The following is a 24,352-nucleotide window of genomic DNA, read 5'->3' on the forward strand; positions in this document are numbered from 1 at the left end:
ACGTGGGAGGAGACGTATAATAATATATGATAACAGCTATTAGTCTTCGCCAATTTAGATAAGTTTTCAATATATGACTAAATATGTATTACGGGAAGTTACAAAGTGAAGGCACGCCAACATTCAAAAGTCAATTATTCGTTTACAATTAATCGTTTATTGACACTAATTAATAACTGTAATCTGATGTGAGAAGAGTATCAATCCCACATCATAATTAATTTTGTGTAAAATATATGATATATAATTAATGGCTAGTATGGGATTGCTCGAGTAAGAAACATTTTTGTTCTTAAGTGATTTTAATAGAAACATAACAAACTGTTTATTAAAAATATTTATTAACAACTCCTAAAAGAAAATGATAGTTGCTTTTTAGAAAGCACTTTTGGTTGTTTTTTGCCAAGTAATGTCATCGGTACTTCTAGCTATCTCAAAAGTACATTGGTCATTCGAAAAACACTTCTAAACTGAGCTAATTAGGTAAGAGGTGAAAATGAGAGGTGGGTATGTATATGTGGGATGAAATTCTATTTTTGAGGCTCTGAAAAGTAAACGATATACATACAGCTTTCTCTTCTTGATTTGAAATAGTCTTCAGCTCCTTGAAATTTCTAATAAGGAAAAAAATTGCCATGGGAGTTGTCTGGATCGCATGTTTATCTTCCTTTTGTTCTGGAAGGCGTATGATTTTTTTCTTACGCTAAATATCTGAGGATAAGCATTCCATGGTAGTATGAGAAAGGTCTAATTCACATTCTTCCTTCCTCCAAAACAATTGAAGAATTCCACTTTGAAATTTTCTTCTTGTCATATCCTAACAATTTTACCTTGAATCTGCGCCTCTAATTTGAATTGCATATGTAGCTTACAAGTTATGAAATTTTGTGTATATACAAACACTAACCATTGTATCGGAACTATATAAACGAAAGTGGCCACCGTGTTGATTAAAATGTGAACATAAACTCCAAATTAAGTTTGGAGATGAGGGAATATCCTTCACCACACACCTTCACATGTGATCTCTTTCTACTTAACACTTATTCAACTTGAATTTCGATGTTGTGTGAGGTGGAAACTCGGATAACACATATCTTAGAATTTGAGTGCTCAACCTAAAATCTAAGGCCCGAGATATTTCAAACAATAATAAAAAATTTGATTCAATGCACTATACAACAACATAGACTTATCTCAATAAGTGAGGTCGGCTGTATGAATCTTATAATGTCATTGCGGGTCGGTTTCATTTAGGATTTGTTATATAGAGATTTGACGTGAAAACGGAGTGTCAGCTGTCGACTACCTGACCACCTTTCTCTCCTCCTTTATCTAGATTTGAGACCACCAACAGAGTATAAAATTACACAGACGAAGTTTTTATTAAATGTAATACATATAGAATACATCACATGATATCTTTTATATTCTTTTAGAATCTCCACAATGCATATAAAATGACACGAGGAGCAAACGTACAACTGGCATTTTTGCTAATCACCATTTAGTGTGTTATATGCTCACCATCCTATTTATTACATTTAGATGAGTTTGAATTTCAAGATTCGTGTAGTGGATAGACACAAATCTCAAAATTCAAACTCATCTAACAGTAATAAATAAGGTGGTGAGCATACACCACACTAAATGGTGGTGAGCAAAAATGCAGTCTTTAATTAATTCTTTAATTTGTTTTTGTGCCAACTAGTCACTAAATTAAGCCTACTTTGAAACTGGCTCCCTGTACGTCAAGACCAATTGCCTGCCAAACGAACTCTCAGTTTCCATGCATGGCTAGAGAGCCGCAGAACAGCACTAGACCAACCTTGTCTAGAATTCCCCTCAAAAGTTACTCACACAACAGAGAAACAAAAAGAGATTAGAACCTTCTTCGACTGATTTAGTTAAAAAAAAACTAATGGAATTAGCTAAGAAAACCTAGGGTTTAGGAGCAAATCCTAGCCGCAAAACACTGTCCTTGTAATAGTTAGAGGCAACTGGTCAACTAAAGCCCACCCAAATACAATGATGCTCATGTAAAGTTCATATTTTGAGGACCTGCGAGGACTCTTTTACTGTTTTATCTTGTGATACTGTTACGATAGTTCTATGACTTGCAAGGTTGTTATCTTTTTTGTTAGTTAAATATGGGTCTTCATAGTGATTGAGAAATTGTATTGTATTCATGATGAGTTTGTAATTGGGAATTTGTGTAGTGTTTTTTTGGCGTGTTTGACTTTTTGGTTACGTTCAATATGTCTGTTCTATGTACGTTTTTGATGGTTTTTCTTAACAAATGTTTTTTACTTTAAAAAGGACACAAGCCTAAGTATTAGTTAACTTGATTAGCACTGGCTTCATTTTTTTTTTTTTTTTCATGGGCACTGGCTTCATTTATGAACAAAGTGTTATAGTAATTTAATTAGCACGCCGAACTTAGTTAAGTTGGTAACAATGCTGGATGGAGCGTTGTATGTGAGACCATTGTACAACACATTCAAAACACATGCAAACAACATACAAAACACATGAAACAAACGGCAATCCCTTTCAATAAATTTAGCAAAGAAGTCCCAGTGAATATTTGGGAATTCTAAACTCAGTCAGCACAAGGCTAAATATTAGTTAACTTAATTAGCATGTGGCTTCATTTATATACGAAGTGTGAATTACAAACTTTCAGAGCTTTATTTTTCTCATATTCTTTTTTTATTTTTTATTTTTATAAGTCGTCTTCTAATTTTGTTCAGATCTCATGTGGAGGAATGCTAGCTCATTCCTTACCCCCCCCCCCCTTTTTTTTTCTTTTCCAGATCCTACGATATTACTTGATGATGCAACCTATTTATTTTCTAAGTTACTTTGTAAAAGTCATTCTACAAAACACTACACTAAATCCGAATTTATTTAGTCATCAAACTTGTGATCCAACAATAGACGAATTATGATCTTCAATTAATGAAATTATGACATTATTAATCGAATAGTCAAACGATTTCTTTTTTTTTTTTTTTTTTTTTTTTGTAGAGTTCATCTTTGTGGGTAGTCTACAAATTAACTATTTCGATCATCAAGCAACATTGTACTTTAACAAAGATATAGAAGAAATTTTAAAAAAAAAGAAGGTAAGAATGAAAAGAGATATAGCATTCCTCATGTAATACTTATAAATTTATTTTTAAGATAAAATAAATTAGCATGGTCTTTTCTTTTGGGTAGGAATCGTTCTAGATGGCTTATAACCTTTTTTTTTTCTTTGAAACAACTGGCTTGTAAGCTTAAAACACTGAGAAAAATAAAAGATAGTGTTATTCACACACTTGTTTTTACTTCTTACACATTCTTATTAATTTTAGATCATATTGATCTTTCTTCAAATCATTCAAGGCTGAAAATTAAGAAAAGTGTGAGAAGTAAGATTGAGTGTGTGGATAGCACTACCCAAAATAAAAATTTTAGCTTACCCAAAATTCGGAAACTTACTCAGCTTGGAGAAAAGAAATTAAAATATGAGCATATCAGCCAGGATAGTACTACGTACTACTATGTGATATGAGCAACCCACTAATAGAAAATGTTATAAGTATTCTCCATGATCTTCCTCAGTTTAATTAATGAAATCTATCTTGTTTTTTTTGTTGGAAAACGAAATTTATCTTCGAACGTGTTTATTAGATATTACCATTAAAGACAAAGTCAGCTAGCGCACCGCAAACGAGTTTTAATTTTTCAATTTCGTAGTATTTATCGTGACTCATGCATGTGTCTAGTTGTTCTTTTTTTTCAACCATTGATTCCAATATAGAAATATACACCGTGTAGAATATAAAATCTGAAGAATACGAATTGAGAATACCTAGTTGAAGATTGGAAGTTGGATCTATGACATACACACACACACACGAAATTCAATCTAGTTAGTTTTCTTAACTCCTAATTGTTTATTGTCATGACTTACTGGAATTGGATACAATGAACGGGATTCGCGTGATTCGTTATGTGTGTGAGGGTGAGAGATATGATTATCTATTGTATTGACCTTGGAAATTTAGAGTAGAGAAAGTTTTGCTTGTGAGTGCTTTTAAGGCTTGTTTGAAAATGCTTTTATAATGACTAAAACGCTTATAGTAAAAATATTTTTGTGTTCTAAAAGTACTTGTAGTGTTTCCTACTAGAGGCGCCAATTATATGCTTCTTGCAGGAAACATTCAAGTTTTTTTTTTTTTTAAAGGATTCACTTACATTTTTTTTACTAAGGATTGATTCTAAAAACATTTTCACCAAAACTATTTTCAGCCATTTTAAAAACACTTCCAGGTGAGCCCTTAATAAATGAGTACGAGCTGACAAAGTTGCAACTGAGTAACAATCAGAAGGGGAATGCTAGCTAGCAAGACTCGCTCAAAATGCTAGTACGGCCAAACTTTCCATTCACGTATATTTTCAGTACTTCCTCAAATAAGAGATTTTTCAATGTTTTTGGAACACGAGTTGATATACTATGTGCCATTAATAGAAGTGGGAGAGGTTTTTTTTTTTTTTTCCTAAGTTTCCATTCACTTGTATCACGACACATGATGTATTAGCCTATGTTCCAGGAACATTGAAAAGTTTCTCATCAACGTTTTAGCTGGATCCCACATTAATATTATTCAAAATAAAAGTTTTTTTTTTTTCAATTAATATCTTCCATCGGCCCATATAAAGGTCTTACCCTCACCCTGTCATCAATTTAATGAGGGATTAAACAACCAGTCAACCCAAAGCATAACTTAATATTACAATTTCAAGCCACTTAGTAATATGGCCTAATGGTATTCCTCTTCACTTGTAAGTGAGAGGTCTTAGGTTCGATTCTCGCCAAATGTGAATTTAAACGACATTATTGCTAGCCCATTGTGAGGCTAAGCTCACTCTCTTAGTATAGATAATATCATTTGTTAAAAAAGAAATCAATTTCAAAATTCTACAGTGCAATATGAGAAAATTAAAATTTCATAGTTTATTTTTAAAATCACACAAAACATGAATGGTTTTTTTTTTTTTTTAAGGTATGAGGAGAATTTTATTGACATCGAAAAAAAGAATACACCTAGTCAGGGAGGGACATAAACCTTACCCCCATAACACAAGAAAAAAGGATGAAAACAATACATGCAAAAAAGGGGGACATAAACCTTACGCATCTAGAAACAAAATCAACAAAGATACAGGAAAAAGAGGGGGACATGAAACCTAACCCCTCTAAAGCCAAACCTAAAGGTCTAAACCTACAAAACAAAATAACATCACAAGGTTAAGGGGGGGGGGGGAAAGAAAGTAAGATAAACTTGTAAGTCGAGATGCACATTAATTTGAGAAGTGGAAGCCAGGAAAACCAAGATATAGTCTAAAAACAAAGCAGCACAAACCGCCATTAATTGGAGGGGAATCAAGCCATACCAAAGTTGGAGAAGACAAGCTCATGTTAGCAAAATTGTTCACAACCACATTTCCTTTGCGATATATGTGAGAGGAATAGAAATTCATCTTCCAGATGCGGTCCAAACAAATAGACCATTACGTACGAAGATGCCACGGAGGATCAAAATTAGTTGATTGGAGAGCAGAAATAACACTAGAAGAGTCACTTTCCAATCAAAGACAATGTCAACCCCATTGAAATGCGAACTCTGCACCAATTATAACTACTGATAATTCTGCATAAAAAGAGTTGTGATGACCAATCTCTTGGCAGAAACCACCAAGAAAGTGACCATGGCAATCTCAAAAAACTCCTCTACAAGCATCAGGACCAGCATTTCCTATAGACAAATTATCTGTATTAAATTTAATCTAAGGGAACCAAGGAGAAAACCAAAGAACAATAGTTATCCAACACCAGTTGATGAATGGTATATTAAATATATATTTTCTTGTTTGATACGACCATATTACACTCAACGCTGAGTCTCAAGTTGTATGTTAAGGGTGTGAATTTAAGGCCTAATTTGAGCTATTCAAGTTGAAGTCGAACATTATGAGTTATCAAAGCTTTGAGTATAGATCTTCCTCCATAGACTTCGGATAAGTTTGTTACATAAGTTTAACCCATGCTTAGCCAATTCAAGTCCTAAAAGATTGTTAGATATTATTGAGGAATAATTTGACCTTTAAAAGCAACGAAGAGAATGAAGTCATAATCACTTTAATAGTAAGCTTCTCCTCTTTTACATAAATAATATGCTCGACTCAATAGGTAAGCTTATCTTCTTCAGTAGAAAAAATATGCTCGACTTACAATAGGCACGTCTAAGTTCAATAATGAGCTAGTTTTTCCATAAGAACAATGACCACTATTTATTAGACAAACAATCCATATATATGATTCTCCTATTAGAATTCACACAAAATACCAAAATAGTCTCCTAACCAAATTATAAGCAGTAAAAATCAGTTTACATACTAAGTCCAATTTCATGTAAATTAGTAAAAACTAATCCTCTTTTCATAAGACTTTTCTACACCAATTTGAATCAACCAGCTATAAACCACTTTCATACTCATATTCTTAAATTCCCACTTCAATGTGAATCAAGTTTCTAGCACAACTTTCAAATTATAACATGAGTGAACACTAAGGCCATCTCTAACCGAAGAGGCTATGTTTAGCCCGTTCAGAGTTATAGCCCTACAAGAAATTATTTTTAAATGAACAGTGCCATATCACATTTATATATCATCTCCAAGAGAATGGGCTATTTTTTAGCCCATTTTTTTAAGTTTGTTCTTTAACTTTATTGGTTAATTGAATAAAGCTACCATATTAAAATAAGGTTCTCCAGACATATTTTGAGTGTCACTTGTCGTTAAATGAATAAGCCTCTGAATTTCTTATTTTTATATAATCCCAACAACTTAGACATTAATTCAAAGATCACAATTTAATTGAAATACATCTTAAATATTAAAACTACATCAACTTAATTAATATTAAAGCTACAACAATTTAGATATTAAAGATTACAACAAATTAGGAGTTTAAAGAGTGTGAAGAATTAAAACAAAATGATGTAAGATAGTATGGAAGGGTGAAATGATGTGAGAAATGACTTAGGTATTTATATTTTTCTAATTTCGTCCTAAATTATGTTTTCAAAATATGACGTTAGCTAGCAAGTTGGCTACTAATAGCTTAGGCCCCTCAAACGAGCTGGCTGGCTGGACTTGCCCAGCCTAATGGCCAAAGGGCTTGAGTTTGGCTTGGTGGGTCCCTTTTTCTTTTGGTCTAGACCTCCATTGAAGATGATTTTTTTTTTCTCTCATTTCAGGCTATAACACAACCCATAACCTTATGGCCTGATCCATTGGAGATAGCCTTAGTCTTTTCATTAAAAGAGTTTATCATCACAAACATTCTGCCAATGCATTTCAAAATATAGAATCAAAGAACCACTGTTGCAAACATAATATAGAACGGATTCCATGATTGCTATATCCAATTTGCATAATCAATGTTGTGATCAAACTGATAAAGCAAACTCAATATAATTTGCTCCAACTTATCTGGCCAAACTTAACAACTATAATGTTAAACGTCAACCAATAACAAATTTTATAAACTTTCACATTACTCTAACACAATGAGTAATAAAGTAATAATTCAACCAATTCGTTAATCAAACTACAACTTGATTCATAAGCATCAAAAGGAATTATAACTTCACAATATTAAGTGTTAGTTAATAGCAAGTTTGTTAACCAATAGTCATTTTAACACTATGAACAACTTATCCATAATTCAACAAATTGCTTCAATAAAACCACAACCTGGTTTCCAAGCATCCAAATGAATCATGATACCAAAATTAATAGTTGGTCTAAATACCCTTAGATTTATGCTCACATTTGAACATATGATGCATAAGTTGAAGTATTAGGCTGCTGATAAAGAAATCAGAGCTATGAACCAATTGGTTCCCGATTTCTCACCAAAACAGATAATGCATAATCTCAATTTAATCATATAAATGATAGGAGCATATTTATGCGACTTAATTGGCTTGTTCTCGTGCATTTACGTTATGTTTCCTTAGCTATTTTAGTGTTTAAAGTCACTTTTGTGTGTTTTCAGATTCTAAGGGCAAAGTATGCAATTTGGTGCCTTTTGGAGCAAAATTGGGCTTGGAATGATTATCACATGCTTGAAGCAAAAGGAATGAACGTAATTGAAGATTTGAAGAAGTTAGGATTCCTAATCAACAAAGGATTCCTAATCAACGAAGGATTCCTAATTGAAGATGGATTCCTACTCACATGAGGATTCCTGGAAAAACAAGGATTCCTACTCCAACAAGGATTCCTACTTGAAGTAGGAAAGTTAAGCCAAAGTTTCCTATTTTGGTTTGACCTTTCCTAATTCTAACAGTCCTTATGTTCCAGCCACTTTGAGGACTTCATATGCATTCTAGGACACAAAACAAAGGCCCTAAACTTTTCCTACATCACAGCCGCACCTCCTTGCCCTTTTCCCTTCCTTGTCGTGCAAGGGAGAGGGTTCTTTCCTATTTCCTTGCATTAAAACACATTCCTTTTATGTTTTATACCCTTGCCGCACCTATTAGTTAATTTCCCTTAGTTTTCTGATTTGATTTCCTATTTCTAGAAGCTTTTGACTTAAATTCTGTTTACCTAAATAACCTAGGGTTTTAATTCCTGAAATCCTTTAAATAAACTCCCTTTTTGCAACCACAAATGATCCATTCAATCGCCCATTCACGCCAGAAATCATCCACCACTCCTGGACGCATCCATACTTCACCATTCTCCATAGTTTCTTACCCCCAAACACTTCTAGCCTCACCATACTACCATCCTAAACACCATTCCATACTTTTACACCATTCATAACCCCCAAAACCCATCACAAACCCTTGTGTCGCAGCAAAGAGGAAGGAGGAGAGCCCTTGGACGTGCTTGCCATTCGATTTAGGATTGCTGGAGTGTTTAGGTGTTTTCTTTCCTTTGTTTTCAATGTATAAACTTGTTATTCTTTGTGTTGCGATTATGAGGAACTAAACCCTTTTAGTTAGGGGGTGATTCGAAACCATGTTCATGCTTGCAATATGATTTGATTACATCCAGTTGTGTTTTATAAGTTGTGAATTCAATTTACTTATCCGTTCATATAAAAACTGATTTGTGTATGTTGGTTGAGAGTGCACGCTTAATTTTCATGCATGAATTTGATGCTAGAATATAAGGAAGTTTCACCTAATCGTTACGAACTTATATTCACAAGTAGTGAAGGTTGCTAGTCACAATCGCTTTAAGTAAATTCTTGGCATAAGTTTCATGCAATTCATAGTAACGAGTGCCTCGTCAATGCTTATGATTTTCATAGAACTTAATGATTCTTACTTGTATCTCTATTATGCAATTCATGTAGGGAACTTGTGGGGAATGCTTTGGGTTGTCGTATGCAATCATCCAATTCAATAAGTTTTGGAAAATCTGAGAGTTAATTAGTGCAATTCACGGTTAATCTGGGGCGTTGAGAATTCATAGCTTATTGAAAAACAACTGTAAATCGTTTTGTATGGAAGTGTATCCATGTGTGGACAAGAACCTCCTAGCTATCCTTTTATCCATAGTTTTATTCAAATTCGTTCAAACTTTGCTTAGTTTAAAATCTGTTTTTGTTTTGTTTTCAAATTCGTCAAAATCAAATCCCCCATTATTTTAAAGTGTTAGACTAGTTAGAAATCAATTTAGTTTGTGTTTTTAAGTGTTTTGATTTAAGTTATAACCCAAATTCGTCCAAGTTTGTGTTAGAGTTCAAAACTGCCCAGAAAGTGTTTTTAAGGCAATTTTGAGTGTTTTTGTGCTGTTTTGAGTCTTTTGGTTTGTTTTAGTGTTTTTAGACTTTGTTTTACATATTTGAGTCAGTTTAGAGTGTTTAGCAATCCCTCCTAATCCCCGGTTTAAGAACGATCCCTACTTATCCATACTACAATTGTCAACAAGAGGGTTAATTTGTGTGTTTAGTTATTTTACGCATCAATAAACTTAACACCATTATGCAACCAGTTTATGTATCGAATTAAAGATAGTCTCAATCATAGGATTAACTTATCTCACATAAACCCAAAATTACTAGTTTCAACGACGACCAAAATTAGAATAGCAATCACAACATTTTTTTACATTTAATTTGATTCTAATTGGTTCATTATACATCAAACAAATCAACCAAAACTTTAATGATGTCTAGACATCGTAATAATATATCTTGATTAAAATGAGATAATCAAGATCTCTTATATTTTGAAGGAACTTAAGATGATCATCCAACAAATATTTGTATACATAATACATTAAAATCAAATCACTTGCACTAGACAATACCATGTATACTTTTGCCTATTATAACTTTGGTCTAAAACTTTTCTTAAGGTGAAGTGGCCCAAAATAGTAAGGCAAGTAAATTTGATAGTAGAAATCAATTGCATGATTACATTATGCCATATAACAATCTTAACGGTGGAAAAATCCACAAACATTTCCCATATATTCCATCCATACAATTGAATGAGTTACAACACATACTGAATCCTTTCCCTAAACACTGATTGTGGATGATCCCCGCAGCCATGAAAGCCTTAAAAGCACTCTACCAAATCATCAAAAAATATAATAGCATTTGGAAAATTTTATTTGAACCCATATAACCTCTTTTTATACCCAATTTAAACTTTAAACTTGAATTATCTTTTTTACCCTATAACATAATTATCATTAAGTACAAAATAAAATTAACAATAAAACTAAAATTTATTAATAAACCCACACCCAATTTAAGAGCAAGAAGAGCAACCTGGTATGTGCTGAAGTTGGCTTGTGCTGCTACTGAACATATTTTTAAGATAGGTATATGTATATACAAGAGTATTGACTAGTAGCAACAACGTTGTCAACCAGGGGAAACGAGTTCGCCATTGTTGTGCGCTGTGAACCAAGAAATCAGAAGAAATAGGAACTCAAAGGTAGTCTTTAATCTATTGGGCAAATGAATCTTTGGTGGCAATTACATATTTTCAACCTAGTAAGTTTAAAATGTAATGAATTTTACATGGTTTTTAAATGTTTTGAATAGGTGTAAAGATAAATTTACATATTGAATTGGGTTGGGAGGGTAATTTAGGTAGTAAATTTGGGTTTAAAGAGATATCAATAGTTTAATTAAAAATAATATGGGTGTAGAGAGTAAATTGGGTTGTAGAAAGAAGTTATATTGGTTCAAACAAAATTCCTCAAAGTCTTTAGATGTTAATCGATTAAATAAAACATACTATATTTTTACGCGCAATCCTACTTGAAAATCAAAAGGAAAACAAAAGGAACCGGTAGATTCATAATTTCTCATCCAAACAGGTTCAATGATCGAAATCGAGAGAAACCAAAGAACCCATACAATACTTTAATTTGAATGACATCTAAATTGAGCTAACTAATAGTGTACAACCATAAAGTATGGTAGCCAAAAGCACAACAGTTGAGTCCAAAGCCTTCTCAAAATTTCAGTCTTTTCCATGAATCAAACTTCACCAAAAACTCTAAAATTAATAGAGCGAAAATTTGGATAAAAAATAAAAAAATAAAAAAAATAAAAAAAAAACAGAAAAAGAAAAAGAGAGAGAAATAAAGAACTGACCAGGGACTGGGAGACTTCTATATAGAGGAGGCCCAAAGGAAACCAGCAACAATTTATATCAATCCGGCCCTTTATCTTCAACCTAAAGAAATTAAAGATAGAAAAAATGTTGTGGAAAATAAAAAGGATTAGGTACCTTAAATCTCCTAACTTTTTAAACATTTTAAAAAGTACCCAACCTATTGGTAATGTCACATCCGTTAAGCCCTAGTTAAATTTCTATTAAATTAACTAGGCGTTACTTTGTCTCCAAAATCAATAGAAAGTCATTGAAGCATAACATTCACCAACTAACAGTCACTACCACCCCCATCAGGCCATTACCTCCAAAGCCAACGCACAACCACCAACTCCACACTATAACTCAAGCTGCCAACATCGAGAAAAAGGTCATGGAGGTTGCTATAATGGTATGGACTACCATGATGCAACAACCATCATCTTCACCGCCCACAAAGAAGAACTGGAAGCTTTACAAACCGAGAATCATAAAGTGAGGAAACTAACTTAGCAGAAACAAGCTCATTGATACCCTATCTGAATTATTAACCATCTTCTTTGTTAGGAGATCTACCTCCTGATATAATTTCAATTTGGGTTCATTTTCGATTCAATTCAATATCCGTTTAATCATTTGGTGTCATATTATATAATCTCAATTGGAAATTTATATTTTGAGGCAGCTAGTATTATTGTTGATCATGATATACCTAGTTAGTGAGTTCTGAATATAAAAGTTGTGATGAGGTTTCAATGGCCATAGGTTCAGCTTTGAGGTGGAGGGGGCTTTGATATTTCTAATTTTATTTATGAATTTGTTTATTTATTTTTATTTTTTTCATCTTCATGTCTTTTATGAAGTTATTTAATTATTATATTAGTGTCCAAGTAAGCTAAAAAGTGAGACCCATTGTTGCCACATGTACATTTAACAGCAAAATAAACTAAGCCTTAATGGATGTAACATTTTCAACAGATTGGATACTTATTTAGAATGTTTAAAAATGTTGAGACCAATTTAAAATGACACTGAAAGGTTAGGAAACTTTAGGTACTTAGTCAAAATAAAAATAAAAGTGCTCTTCAAAATTCAAAGCAAAATTACCTTTTTAAATAGATGAATTGTGCTTATGCAAACTGAATGCTAGTTATTTATGTTCCTATATTTCTAACAGCGGTCCTCCATGGAAGCACCACCTGATGCAAGGAGGAAATCTGATACATTTCCTTTTTTGCTAAGCTGATTAAACCCAGGACCACTTACCGATCCCATGTGGTTGCAATAAATCAGTGATACACAACTGAGAGAAAGGAAAATTCTTTTACTAACCAATTATTTGTTCGGAATTCGATCCCTGATTACTCATGAAAAACAACTCAGCTAATAACTTCACTATTTTCCTCTAATGGTTGAAGCTCTGAGCCATATCATATACAAAATGCATTTTGTTAAACAGAACGAGATTCAAAGTTAACAAATAAACGTAATTACTCTCAAGATTGAGGAGACAACGCTTAAAGATGGAAAATTGTGCTCACATATCCAGTCCATAAAGAGAGAAATTATCGCATGATATATTTATACTAAGAGGTGAGAAAAATAAATTGGTTTCATATTCGTCATTCACAAGATTCAAACTTAAGATTTATGATGTATAAGTAAAAGAAGAATATCATTATATAATACTGGCATGGTACATGCATTGTTGTATCTTCTACTTCATGTATACATTTATCTAGGATTCATCTGTCACATTATCTAGCATTCATGCACGGCAGAACTTTTGGTTTCTCGATCAATTCTCAAATTTTATTTAGAAATATATGTAAGGCTCTCTCATTAAGAGTGCTCTTTTCCACACAAATTCAAGGCATTCTTAGATGAATACAGAGTTATTCTTCAAGTATTTATACTTGAATACGTACTAATTATTCTAGTTGCCTTATGTCCTGCGCCATCATGAGATCAAATTCGGTGTTCCCAACACTTCCATCCACAAATGATTTGATTTCTTTCGTATTGTTTGAGGACTTATTGAGGAAACTTTGGAACCAGTACGTTGAGGATTTTGAGGATCTTTGTAGACTTTCGTAATCTACATAATTGATACCAAATCGAACAGTGTATCCATCATCCCATTCAAAATTATCTAGCACTGACCATGCAAAGTATCCCTTCACATTAGTACCATTTCTGCACACACATAGAAACACATAAAATGCATTGATGCAAACATCAAGTTTAAATAACCATACTCAGTTTTTTTAACAAAAACTTACTTGATTGCTGCTTGAACGTAACATAGGTGACGATTGTAGTAGTCAATTCTATTGGTATCATTAAGGGCTTCGGGTAGTGGTAACGTAGGATCATTGAACTCATCAACCCCTACAATGCAAGGCATTATCATATGTATTTAGTTTTTTATTAAGCGATATAAAATTATTTTTAAATTTAGACTTTACAACACTTAATTGTATTTTAAACCATTACATTATATATAAAAAGGGTAAAGTGCTGATTTAGTATTTAATTATCACCTCAATGAAATTAGGTCATTGAATTATTTTTTTTGGTAAAATAAGTCCCCAAATTCATCAAAAATTGCTAATTTCATCCCTAATATTATATTCAAAGCTATTTTATCCAATCTTTCATTAACTTAAATCACTTGATACACTTTAGAGTGTAATACCGTCATTTTCTCGCCTATAAGCCCTTAATATTCATATAGGTTGTGAATCTAACGCCTAATTTACTCTCCAAAGTTAACTTCTTACACTATTTCTTTAAAAAAATTACTAATCTGCCCTCCAATGTGTATCACATGCAAGTAACATGACTTAAATTGATGGAAAATTGAATATAGGAGCTTTAATCTAATATTAGGTATGTAATTGACATATTTCTATAATTTAAGGACTGATTTTTTTGGAAAAAAATAGTTGAGAGACCTAATTTTCATTCAGGAGATAATTCAAGGACTAAATTGACAATTCACCCTAAAAAATATGAAATATTAATGATGCAAATAAGTTAGGCTTCAAAGTATTAATTACCATTCTCTGTAATGTAAATCAATGGGTCATTATACTTTTCTTTTGTGTACAGTAAAAAATCTTGAATTCCTTTTGGATAAACATATAACCAGTTAGAAGCAGCCTGCATCTCATTAAAAGATGATTGAAATGTTAATTGAGGAGCTAGGTTTATATGTGGATAACAATAAAAAAAATCTTTGGTGCTCTGGAGTGCTCTGGAGTGCTCTGGAGTACTTTGTAATCTGTGTGTTTTGATCCTTAGATCTTAATTTTTATATTTTTATATCAAGATTAACGGTTAAAACAACTGAAATATCAAATACTCTGGAACACCCAAAAAAGTCTTCTTCTTTTATTTTATTTTATTTTAAACAAACGGTATTATCTACACTAAAGGGATGAGATGGGCTTAGCCTCATAATGAGTTAGCAATAATGTGACTCTAATTCACCTTTGGCGAGAATCTAACAGAAAACCTCTCACTTACAAGTGAAGAAGAATACCACTAGATCATAGTACTAAATAGTAACACCCAATAAGGTCTTGGATCACATTATATTACATATCCATATATTAATAGCTCCGACTAATAACTTGATATGTACCTGTGGACCGATGGGGACTCCATCAAGCTCAGCTCCCACAATATGTATGAATATAATCAATATTTTATAACCTAATTATTCTACATACATCATTGATGGCTCCAAATAAGTTTGTAATTCGTACTTACTTGCAACATTAACGCGAGGATCTGTTACATAGCTTGGATTATCAGAACAATTGTAAGATGCATCGCTTGCATATCTAGCAGAATAGTAATTTAGTCCAATAAAATCATATGAGCCACTTAGCAACTCGGATTGTTCTTCCGTAAAACTTGGTAATCGCTCTCCAACAATAGCTCGCATGGTTTGAGGATAGTCACCATGTGTTAGTGGGTCCATAAACCTGAAGAAATATGAAAATTCCAAGCTCAAGATAATACTAGCTAGCTAGTCAATATTACAATTTATAAGCTAAAAGCATTAAATTTTGTTGATCAATTAATTACAGATATACTTGCCATCCAAACATAAAGTCTAAAGCTCGAAGTGCAGCATCTCTATCCCACTGTGTCTCTGAAGCTGGCTCAAACCAGTATGACACCACTGTTATTCCTATTGTTCCATTTTGACATGCCTGCATAAGAAAACTCAAGAATTCGTTTATTTATAGCAAGACAAAAGAATAATCTTTGTTTATCTCATTAGACAAACTATTCCCTTCAATGTTAATTATAATTAAAACTAGTGACTAATATAAAATTCTCAACTAGAACCCCAAAGATTTAGAAAAAGAAATTAGTTAACTAAACCTGGTATTTATCCTTGTACAACTTTACAGCGGTCGCATGAGCAAGGAGTTGATTATGTGTCACAATGTATGGTTCAGTACTCGAATCTCCACCGGTGCAGTTTGGGTTATACCAAGCAGAGCATCGTCCCGGTGCATGGATTCCGATTGCATAACCATGATTACTCACGGTACATGGTTCATTCAACGTGATCCAATGTTTTACTCGATCACCAAACTGGTCAAAACAAAGGTCTGCAAAGTCTTGAAAATCATTGCTGTGGTACGCATTTCCAAACATGTATGTTATCAATCAATATATAATCGTATTTCTTTACTTGCAGGATCAACAATGTGCAAAGGTAAATTTATTCACTTACACAATTCGAGCACTTAAAAAACCACCATATTCGTCTACCAAAGCTTGGGGAACGTCCCAATGAAAGAGCGTCACAAATGGCTTTATACCTATATGTAGTATAATCAGTAGAAGCAACTTAAAAGTTTGATATAAGTGCATGCATGTAGATCTTATCGTACATTACAGTAATGGGACGATATATGAGATAAAATAAGTAGCTGTATCAACCATTGCTTAGGAGTTCATTAGTGAGGTTGTTGTAGTACTCGATGCCCTCCTTGTTAATGCCCCCACTTAGCGTTCCATCTAGTAATTGGAAACAATTTAAAGTGAATACTTATCTATAAAGAGAAATTAAACCGAGAAAAATATGTTAAACAATAAAGTGATGATTTGTCCCAATCCAATATATGTATCCGGATCATCAACGTTACTTGGTAACAATCTTGACCATGAGATTGAGAACCTATAAGCATCCATTGACATATTCTTCATAATTTGCACATCGCGGTCCTATAATGACACAAAAGATATAAATAATTATAAGAAAGAACCGAAAAGCTATCCCCTTCAATGTCTTCTGTTGTTGTAAGGTTAAAAAAATTAGTCAGTATGTGATTTTGTAACCTGATAAAGGTGATACTGATCAATAGCGATATCTCCATTGTTGTGATCACTGATTTTTTTCTGCAATTGTCCATATAATATTTTGAAATTTAGAGAATACATATCGCAAAAACCATATCAAGCAAATTATTATATACAGTAAAACCTTTATAAAGTTATAAAGTTGAGACCAAACCAATTTTATAACTTTAGGGAGGTTATTACTTAATAGAGGTGTAGTTAAAATATTATTATATTAACTTATTTATCCTTAATGAATATTAAAAAGTACTTAATGAATGTTACAATCCAAAATGTTTCTAACTTCTCAAGAAACCGTAAACATGTTTGGGAAGTTAGAAGCATTTTGCCCTCAACCAAGAAGTTGTCAATGTTTGCGAAGTATTACGTACCCACAAGCTAAAAAACGTGACACCAACCCTAAAAGCTAGAGCATTGTCCCAAGCAACTATAGAGAAATATTTTAGTTCATCTTAAACTTTTATTTGTGACATGACGTACTTATTGACAATTACTACTACATGGAGGCATTTTTCCTTAAGATGGAAACAAGAAAAATTAAACATATAATTACAATGTAGAGTTGATTCCTATACATAACTAGTCCCAAGTTGGGACCAAAATTATAATGACTTTACGAAGGTTATTCCTTTGTAGAGTATTACTTATATAGGTTTTATCTAATAGAGATGAGATACACATGTGTTAATGGACTCTATCTATATTAGAAAGATAGTCAGGCCCGGCCCAGGCCCAGGCCCAGTGCCACAGGGGCAACTGTCCAGGGCCCTAAACTAAAGGGGGCACCAAAAAAATATAACCCAAATAACTAGGTATAAAAAAATAAAAAAATAAAAAAAAAGTCCAGAGCCCAAATAGGGCAAGAGCCTAGGAAAGATGAAAAAAAAGATCCAGGTTTTGGGCGTTACAAAAAAAAAAATGACATTAGAGGGACCACTCGGTGGTCCAGGTTTTGGGCATTATAATCAACCCAAAAAAAAAAAAGAACAAAACGACATTAAAGGGACCACTCGGTCCCCACTAACCCTAACTCCCATAAATCCCCATTTCCCCAACTTCTCCCTGCCATCCTGACCCCCTAACTCCCTTTCACCAGCAAGTTGTTGCAGCACAAGAGGTCCCTGTCCCGCTGTCCTCAGCTCAACGCCAAGCCCATAGGCTACTGCAAGTGCAAGAGCACTCACTCACCACCAACCCTTCCTTTTGTGTTTTGAGGTAAACTAATTTTTAAAATTTGAATTATTAATTCATAATTTCATATAAAATTTTGCAAGTGACATATAATTATATGATAATTGATGTATAGAATTGTTGTTGTTGATGAATTAAATTCTTGACTAATTGAATTATTTGATTTCATTTCAAACCCAATTTTTAGGTTCAATTTTTATAATATGTTAAACTATGTGTTAGTGTTTTTATAATATATAATATGTGTTGGAATGATAATTTTGATAGGAAATTTTTGTTATATCATGTGTCGGTAACTTTTGCAAACAAATTATCGAAGTCATGTCTTTTAGGAAACAATTCTCTAGTAATATGAAAAGGAAAAAAAAAGGCAAAGGATAATGAAATTTCAAGGAGTTTCGCTATGAATGATTGTATATGATTGTATTTTTTATTGTCAGGTTTAGGTACTATGTCCCTCCCCATTGTATATTTTCTCAAGTAATATAATTTGGGCATGAGGGCCTAACCCCCCAACTTCGCCTGGGTTCCAGCCCTCGTTAAATTTTTTTTTTTAAACATATATTTTCGTATTAAAAAATGGCACATTTTGAGCTTTCGCACTGGGCACCCAAAAACTCAGGACCGGCCCTGGAGATAGTACATATGTGATATGAAAAAATATGGTAAGTATAGCATTATTTATTTCCTAATATGCCTCGTCTGTAATATTATCCAAGTGGAATACCGGTGCAATTAATGTATACCAAAAGGTCGTATTATAGAATGGAGGATTCCGTTGGCATGAATAGCAAACATTTTCTCTGTGAACTGGGATGGAGAGGGATTCAAATTTGTATATCTTCCACATTTGGAAGAAAAGAAAAAAATCTACTATATAAGGAAAGGCTAACTTCATGAGTTATTGGCTTGTTTAGAATTAAAAGACGTGAATCTAATAACCGTGCTCCCATAAGAAAAGGCCATGAATGGATTTGGAAATAAACAAATATCAGGGGAAAGAATGACACCTGCAGAGATAGATACGGAGACAGAAAATTTTAATTAAAAAAAAACTAATTGAATGAATTAGCTTAATTTCAATAATTTAACTAACTGTTTATTCGATTAGACAACCTGGATATTGTTGGGTGAAGTTATCCCACACGCTTGGTCCTCTACCACTTTCATTCCAAGCACCTTCTACCTGAAATGTATATGCATACATATATAGGTAAGATGTCAATATTATTGCATGGGTGCTAATTGATCTGACATTATCTATTCTAAATTTGGAGAAATTTTTAGTTGTAACGAGAATACAAGTGGTACACTACGTGTTTTAATAGGATTGATGGGAAATTTTATATTTTAAGTTATTAATTTTTTAGCACACATATCCCGCAATTTGTATAGTGACATGTGATGCACCATCCCGTGTACCGGTCACACTGAAAAATCCCTCCTAGAGTTGAGGATGGATTTGATCAAATTTTTGCCCCTTGATTTTGCTTTATTTACACACGGCTGCCACCAAATTTGTGTTGGGCTGGGGTAATTACTAAAAGTTAGGAGGGTAATATTGTTTGTAGGTTTAGGTGCCCTATGCCTGATTTGGGCATATTTTGGGTTGCTGGTTTTGGGCCAGGTTTAGGCTTCGGAAGTGGGTTGTCCAATGTGTTGGGCTGGGTTACACAGAAAGAGTCGAAACGACTCTTTTGCCCACTTCAATCCAGATCCAACGAGCATGATCTGGAGGCACTTTTGTCATTCTACGTTTAGGGGCGATTGTTGTCGATGTCATCAGAGGCATGGTTCACAGAGGGGTTGATGGGTTGCAGGTAGATAGAGGGTTGACGGGAGGGGTTCCAGGTGGACACAGTGAAATGTCAATGTGGGTTTGACATAATTACTTCTCATCGTGGTCGCACACCTCACCAGAACGTGAATCAATGGTAACGTATAAATTGTATGGATTTTGCACCCATTTTAATCTTTGTTAATGAAATTAGCGTTTAAGTTGAATAATTCATACTCTTTTGATATTGGAAATTAGGCTCTGATTTCTCAGTCTTATGCTTCTTTACTGTATAAGATGAGTTTGGATTATATTACTCAGAAATGGGATTTTTTTTTTCAGTAAGAGAGTGAAAATCCCTAGCCTTTGATGAAATTGAGGTTCCACCATAAAACCAATTGGTAATATGGGGAGCAGCCCAATACCATATAAGCACATAGCAAACCTTGTCCCTCACCGATGTGGGACAACTCTCAACACGCCACTGCACGTGTGACATATTTTCAAGCCTACACGTGGACAACAACTGGATGACGTGGAGCGTGTGTGGCCGTTTGGCTTCACACGAGGACAACCCACTCTGATACCATGATGAAATTGAGGTTTCACCGTAAAACCAATTGGTAATATGGGGAGTAGCCCAAGACCATATAAGCACACAACAAACATTGTCCCTCACCGATGTGGGACAACTCTCAACACGCCCTCGCACGTGTGGCATATTTTCAAGCCTACACGTGGACAACAACTGGATGACGTGGAGCGCGTGTGGCCGTTTAGTTTCACACGAGGACAACCTGCTCTGATACCATGATGAAATTGAGGTTCCACCATAAAACCAATTAGTAATATGGGGAGTAGCCCAAGACCATAGAAGCACATAGCAAACCTTGTCCCTCACCGATGTGAGACAACTCTCAACAACCTTTAGATTTTCAAGTATTTTGTTGGCAATAATAATTTGTTTTTGCAGCTTTATATGTGTTTCTGTCTCCAAATATAAGGATCTCTTAATTTGCTTATGTAGCTTTTGTAATATGATGATCTCTTAATTTGCTTTTCCATATCTTCTTTGCTTCCTCTGCTAGCTCTGTATGTGATTCTATCTCTAAATAATTATTCCATATTTCCTATTTTTATAGGAACCAAATCATTGAATACACATGGAAAATTAAAAGGGTTTTAGTTTTTGGATTGGTTTAATTTTTTTTTTGTTTTTTGTTATTGGTTGTATTGCTGTCAAATATTTGATGGGAAGTTTGAAATGGAGGACTTGGTTGATTGGGAGGGACATAAAGAATCTGACAGCTGCGGACTCTGATTTACTGGCTTCGAAATGGAGAAGTTATTTCTCGGTTCACTTCCACAGCGTAAACCAACTTCTCGGTTCGGTTCTCAAATATGAGGTTTCTCAGCTACCTCTTTTCTGTAATGAAACATTTGAATAGTACTCGCTGGGATATCCAATTAATTAGGTCAGTTTTTGTTTAATTGGGATTCTAAATTTGATATTAGGGATTTTAATTTGATTGGATTTTGGATTGCATTGTACACTAATTCGGGTATCTTTAGCAAAATAGGATCTTTTTTTTAGGATTCTAAAAGTTTAGTTGAACGCTAATATTAAATTTCTAACCCCTGAGGTGCCTCTCTCTATTTGAGCTTGAGTTGGCAATGGTGGACAATGAGCAATTCGGAGATTTATCGCAGTGCAATTTGTCATTTCCACGGACCACCTATAATACTGGCTTACATTTTTCTTCTTTTTTCTTTGCCTATAGTAATATTATTGTTTATTTCCAAGGTCCTGAGTTTGTCATTCAGAAGAGATGCTTCATTCAGAAAATTGAAATTTCCCAAATCTTTGTTAATAGTTGTATCCCTTGCACAAGGATTTAATTTTCTTGGATGTCTACTTTTGAGCTTTAAGTTTTCATGTATGCAGCATTACTAGACCAAGAAAAGCGCACTGTCGTGGAGTAATTAGGACTGTTTCTGTTCCTTTTTTTTTTTAATTTTATTTATGTTGAATTGACAAGTGGTTTTAAAAAATGAAAAATTAATGAAAAATGCTTGAAAATTTTGAGTTTTAACGATAAGGACAAAATAAAGAGTAAAGTGAATAGTATCAGGATTGACTTTTTAGTGTAAAAATGTGGTTTTTCGTTAAAATAAACAATACCAGGAGCTTTTCGTTAAAGTTTTTTTACTGGGTTTAGTTTCTGTGTTTGGTTTAAGAGTAAATTCAGAGAGCTAAAAGGCAGTAAAGTTTGAATATTTACGTTTAATGTTGTTTTGGGTTTGGATTAATTTTGTTTGTTTGATATTAGAAATTGAGTGATAGGGAATTCGCACTTTTTTCCCTTTTGAATAACGTTTAACTCATTTCTCATTTTCTGTTTGGTTTCCAAGAAAATCGAGGGAAAAAAGGATAGAAGATTAATGAATTCACTGAATTGAGTGCTTTAAGTCCATTTATGATTGAAGTTATTCCCTTTGCTTTCATTTCTGTTTTTGTTCTTTTGGGTTTTGAGCACGTTGAGGATGGTAAAATCAATTATTTTGATTTTGGAAGTCTACTTTGTTTTTCAGCTTTAGTGCTTGGAAGAAGCGAAAATGTGATTTCATGTATGATGGTTGTATTTGTCTGTCATTTGAAAGACATTCAGACAGAGAGAGAAGGGAGAAGGTAGGTTTGTTGTCAGTGAGATTGAAGGATGGTCTGATGTATCCTTGCAGGTGAACTATATGCTCGCTCACCCTCATCCAGTGGAACCTTTAATTGATAGCTGCAGGTTTATCCTAATTCTCACTAAACTGAAGCGTATCTTTATTGAACCTATAACTGATACCTTCTCACTAAACTTGAGAAGGTTGGTTTAAATTCTTTAGATGCCTGTATTGATTTGTGATTTTGTTGGATTTATTCTGGTGAAATGTGTGTTATCTGGATTGTGACTGCGTTCGGGCCATCTTTGTAGTGCATATTTGTGTGCAAATTATTCATGCTTGTTGTGGACAAAGGTTTCAAAAACCGTAGCGAAGCATGGGCAATTTTTCTAGTTAAAACTAAAGTAAACCTAAGTATAATTACATGAGACAGAACTTAAAACAAATTAGAGGGTAAGTGGTTAAGCCGTAGAACGAGCTAATAACCTGGTAAGCTGCTGAAGATGTGCCAAATATGAACCCTGGTACAAGAGAATCAAAGCTGCTTCTGTTAAGAGAGTCACAGACAATGGGTGGATCTGTGTTAGCAGCTTTGCTATTTGTCAGTGCAAAGTCAGTGAGTAGCACAACAAATAAGAACAAAGAGCCCAATTTCATAGCCATAAGTAACTGGAAGGTATTTGGTGATCTAAAGTAGGTTTGCCTCTTCCCTGCATATTGCATGGGGTTTATATAGAGGGGGACGTACGTGCTACACTTGAAAAACTGGATTTATAAATAAACCTATAAAATATGAAGAAAAAAAACATAGTCAAATCACAACAAAATCCTTTAAATCGGGTTTATGGGTTTATAAATAAACCTATAAAATATGAAGAAAAAAAAGTGTATTGAAAAAAGGATTGGAATAAAGGATGAGCATAAAAAAAGGTAATTTCAGCCTATGTCAGACTAAATCACCATAAAAGACTTTTTATTTATCGCAAGGTCAGGACTCAAGAAATTTGTCTATACATAACAATAAATGCCAATAAGACAAATATATGCAATGTCACAATAAAATTCAAATATAAAATAAAATATTTTTCTAAAATTGTCTGAGATAATAATTTCTTCTTTAGAATAGTTGTCATGTCTTTAAGCTTGCCAGTACTTAATAACTCATTAAAATGAACACTATGTTTATAAAGTCAAAATGTTTCTAACTTCTCGATCATGTTTACAGTTTCTTGGCATGAAATTTTTTATATTTCTTAATATCTACATCTTTGACACAATCCAGTATTAATGCAGGAGTTTGATCGATAGATTTTCATTAAGAATAATTAAGTGAAATAAGTTAAGTAAAAACACAATAACTACACAGCTAATAAATTTAATTTGATTCCAACATTACCATAAAAAAATTTAGTACCAAAAAGCTGTGCAAAATTCAAATAGAATTATATATATATGTATTTATATTTAATGCTTCAATCGGCCAAACGTTGCTTGCTTTACATTTTATTTCTCTTCTATTAAATAAGAAAGGGAAAGGGATCCTCTCCGAATTCTTTCCTCCTAATCCACCTAATTAGAGAATCTGTACCGTTAAAATTTGATCCAACAGTTGAAGTTATTATAACTGTTAAAG

The 24,352-nt window shown here is 33.4% G+C and overlaps 1 protein-coding gene across 3 annotated transcripts; it reads right to left on the reverse strand.

Annotated features, from left to right (window-relative positions):
- Positions 1 to 12,785: 12,785 nt before the first annotated feature.
- LOC103429821 (beta-glucosidase 12-like) lies at positions 12,786 to 23,511 on the reverse strand. 3 transcript variants are annotated; one of them, XM_070807491.1, is made up of 13 exons: positions 23,206 to 23,511; positions 17,061 to 17,120; positions 16,868 to 16,946; positions 16,662 to 16,739; positions 16,453 to 16,540; positions 16,095 to 16,350; positions 15,804 to 15,919; positions 15,471 to 15,688; positions 15,343 to 15,374; positions 14,756 to 14,858; positions 13,976 to 14,084; positions 13,585 to 13,889; positions 12,786 to 12,954 (listed from the first exon to the last, which is right to left on the reverse strand). In XM_070807491.1, the coding sequence occupies exons 1-12, from the start codon at positions 23,440 to 23,442 to the stop codon at positions 13,625 to 13,627; spliced, it is 1,641 nt and encodes a 546-aa protein (XP_070663592.1). In that variant the 5' UTR covers positions 23,443 to 23,511; the 3' UTR covers positions 12,786 to 12,954; positions 13,585 to 13,624. The 3 variants fall into 3 exon arrangements, with proteins under 3 accessions (XP_070663592.1, XP_070663591.1, XP_070663593.1); XM_070807490.1 differs by lacking the exon at positions 12,786 to 12,954 and having other exon boundaries at positions 13,504 to 13,889; positions 23,206 to 23,510; XM_070807492.1 differs by lacking the exons at positions 12,786 to 12,954; positions 14,756 to 14,858; positions 15,343 to 15,374 and having other exon boundaries at positions 13,504 to 13,889; positions 23,206 to 23,509.
- Positions 23,512 to 24,352: the final 841 nt, after the last annotated feature.

The sequence above is a fragment of the Malus domestica genome, chromosome 11, assembly GCF_042453785.1.
Source record: "Malus domestica chromosome 11, GDT2T_hap1".
NCBI lineage: Eukaryota > Viridiplantae > Streptophyta > Magnoliopsida > Rosales > Rosaceae > Malus > Malus domestica.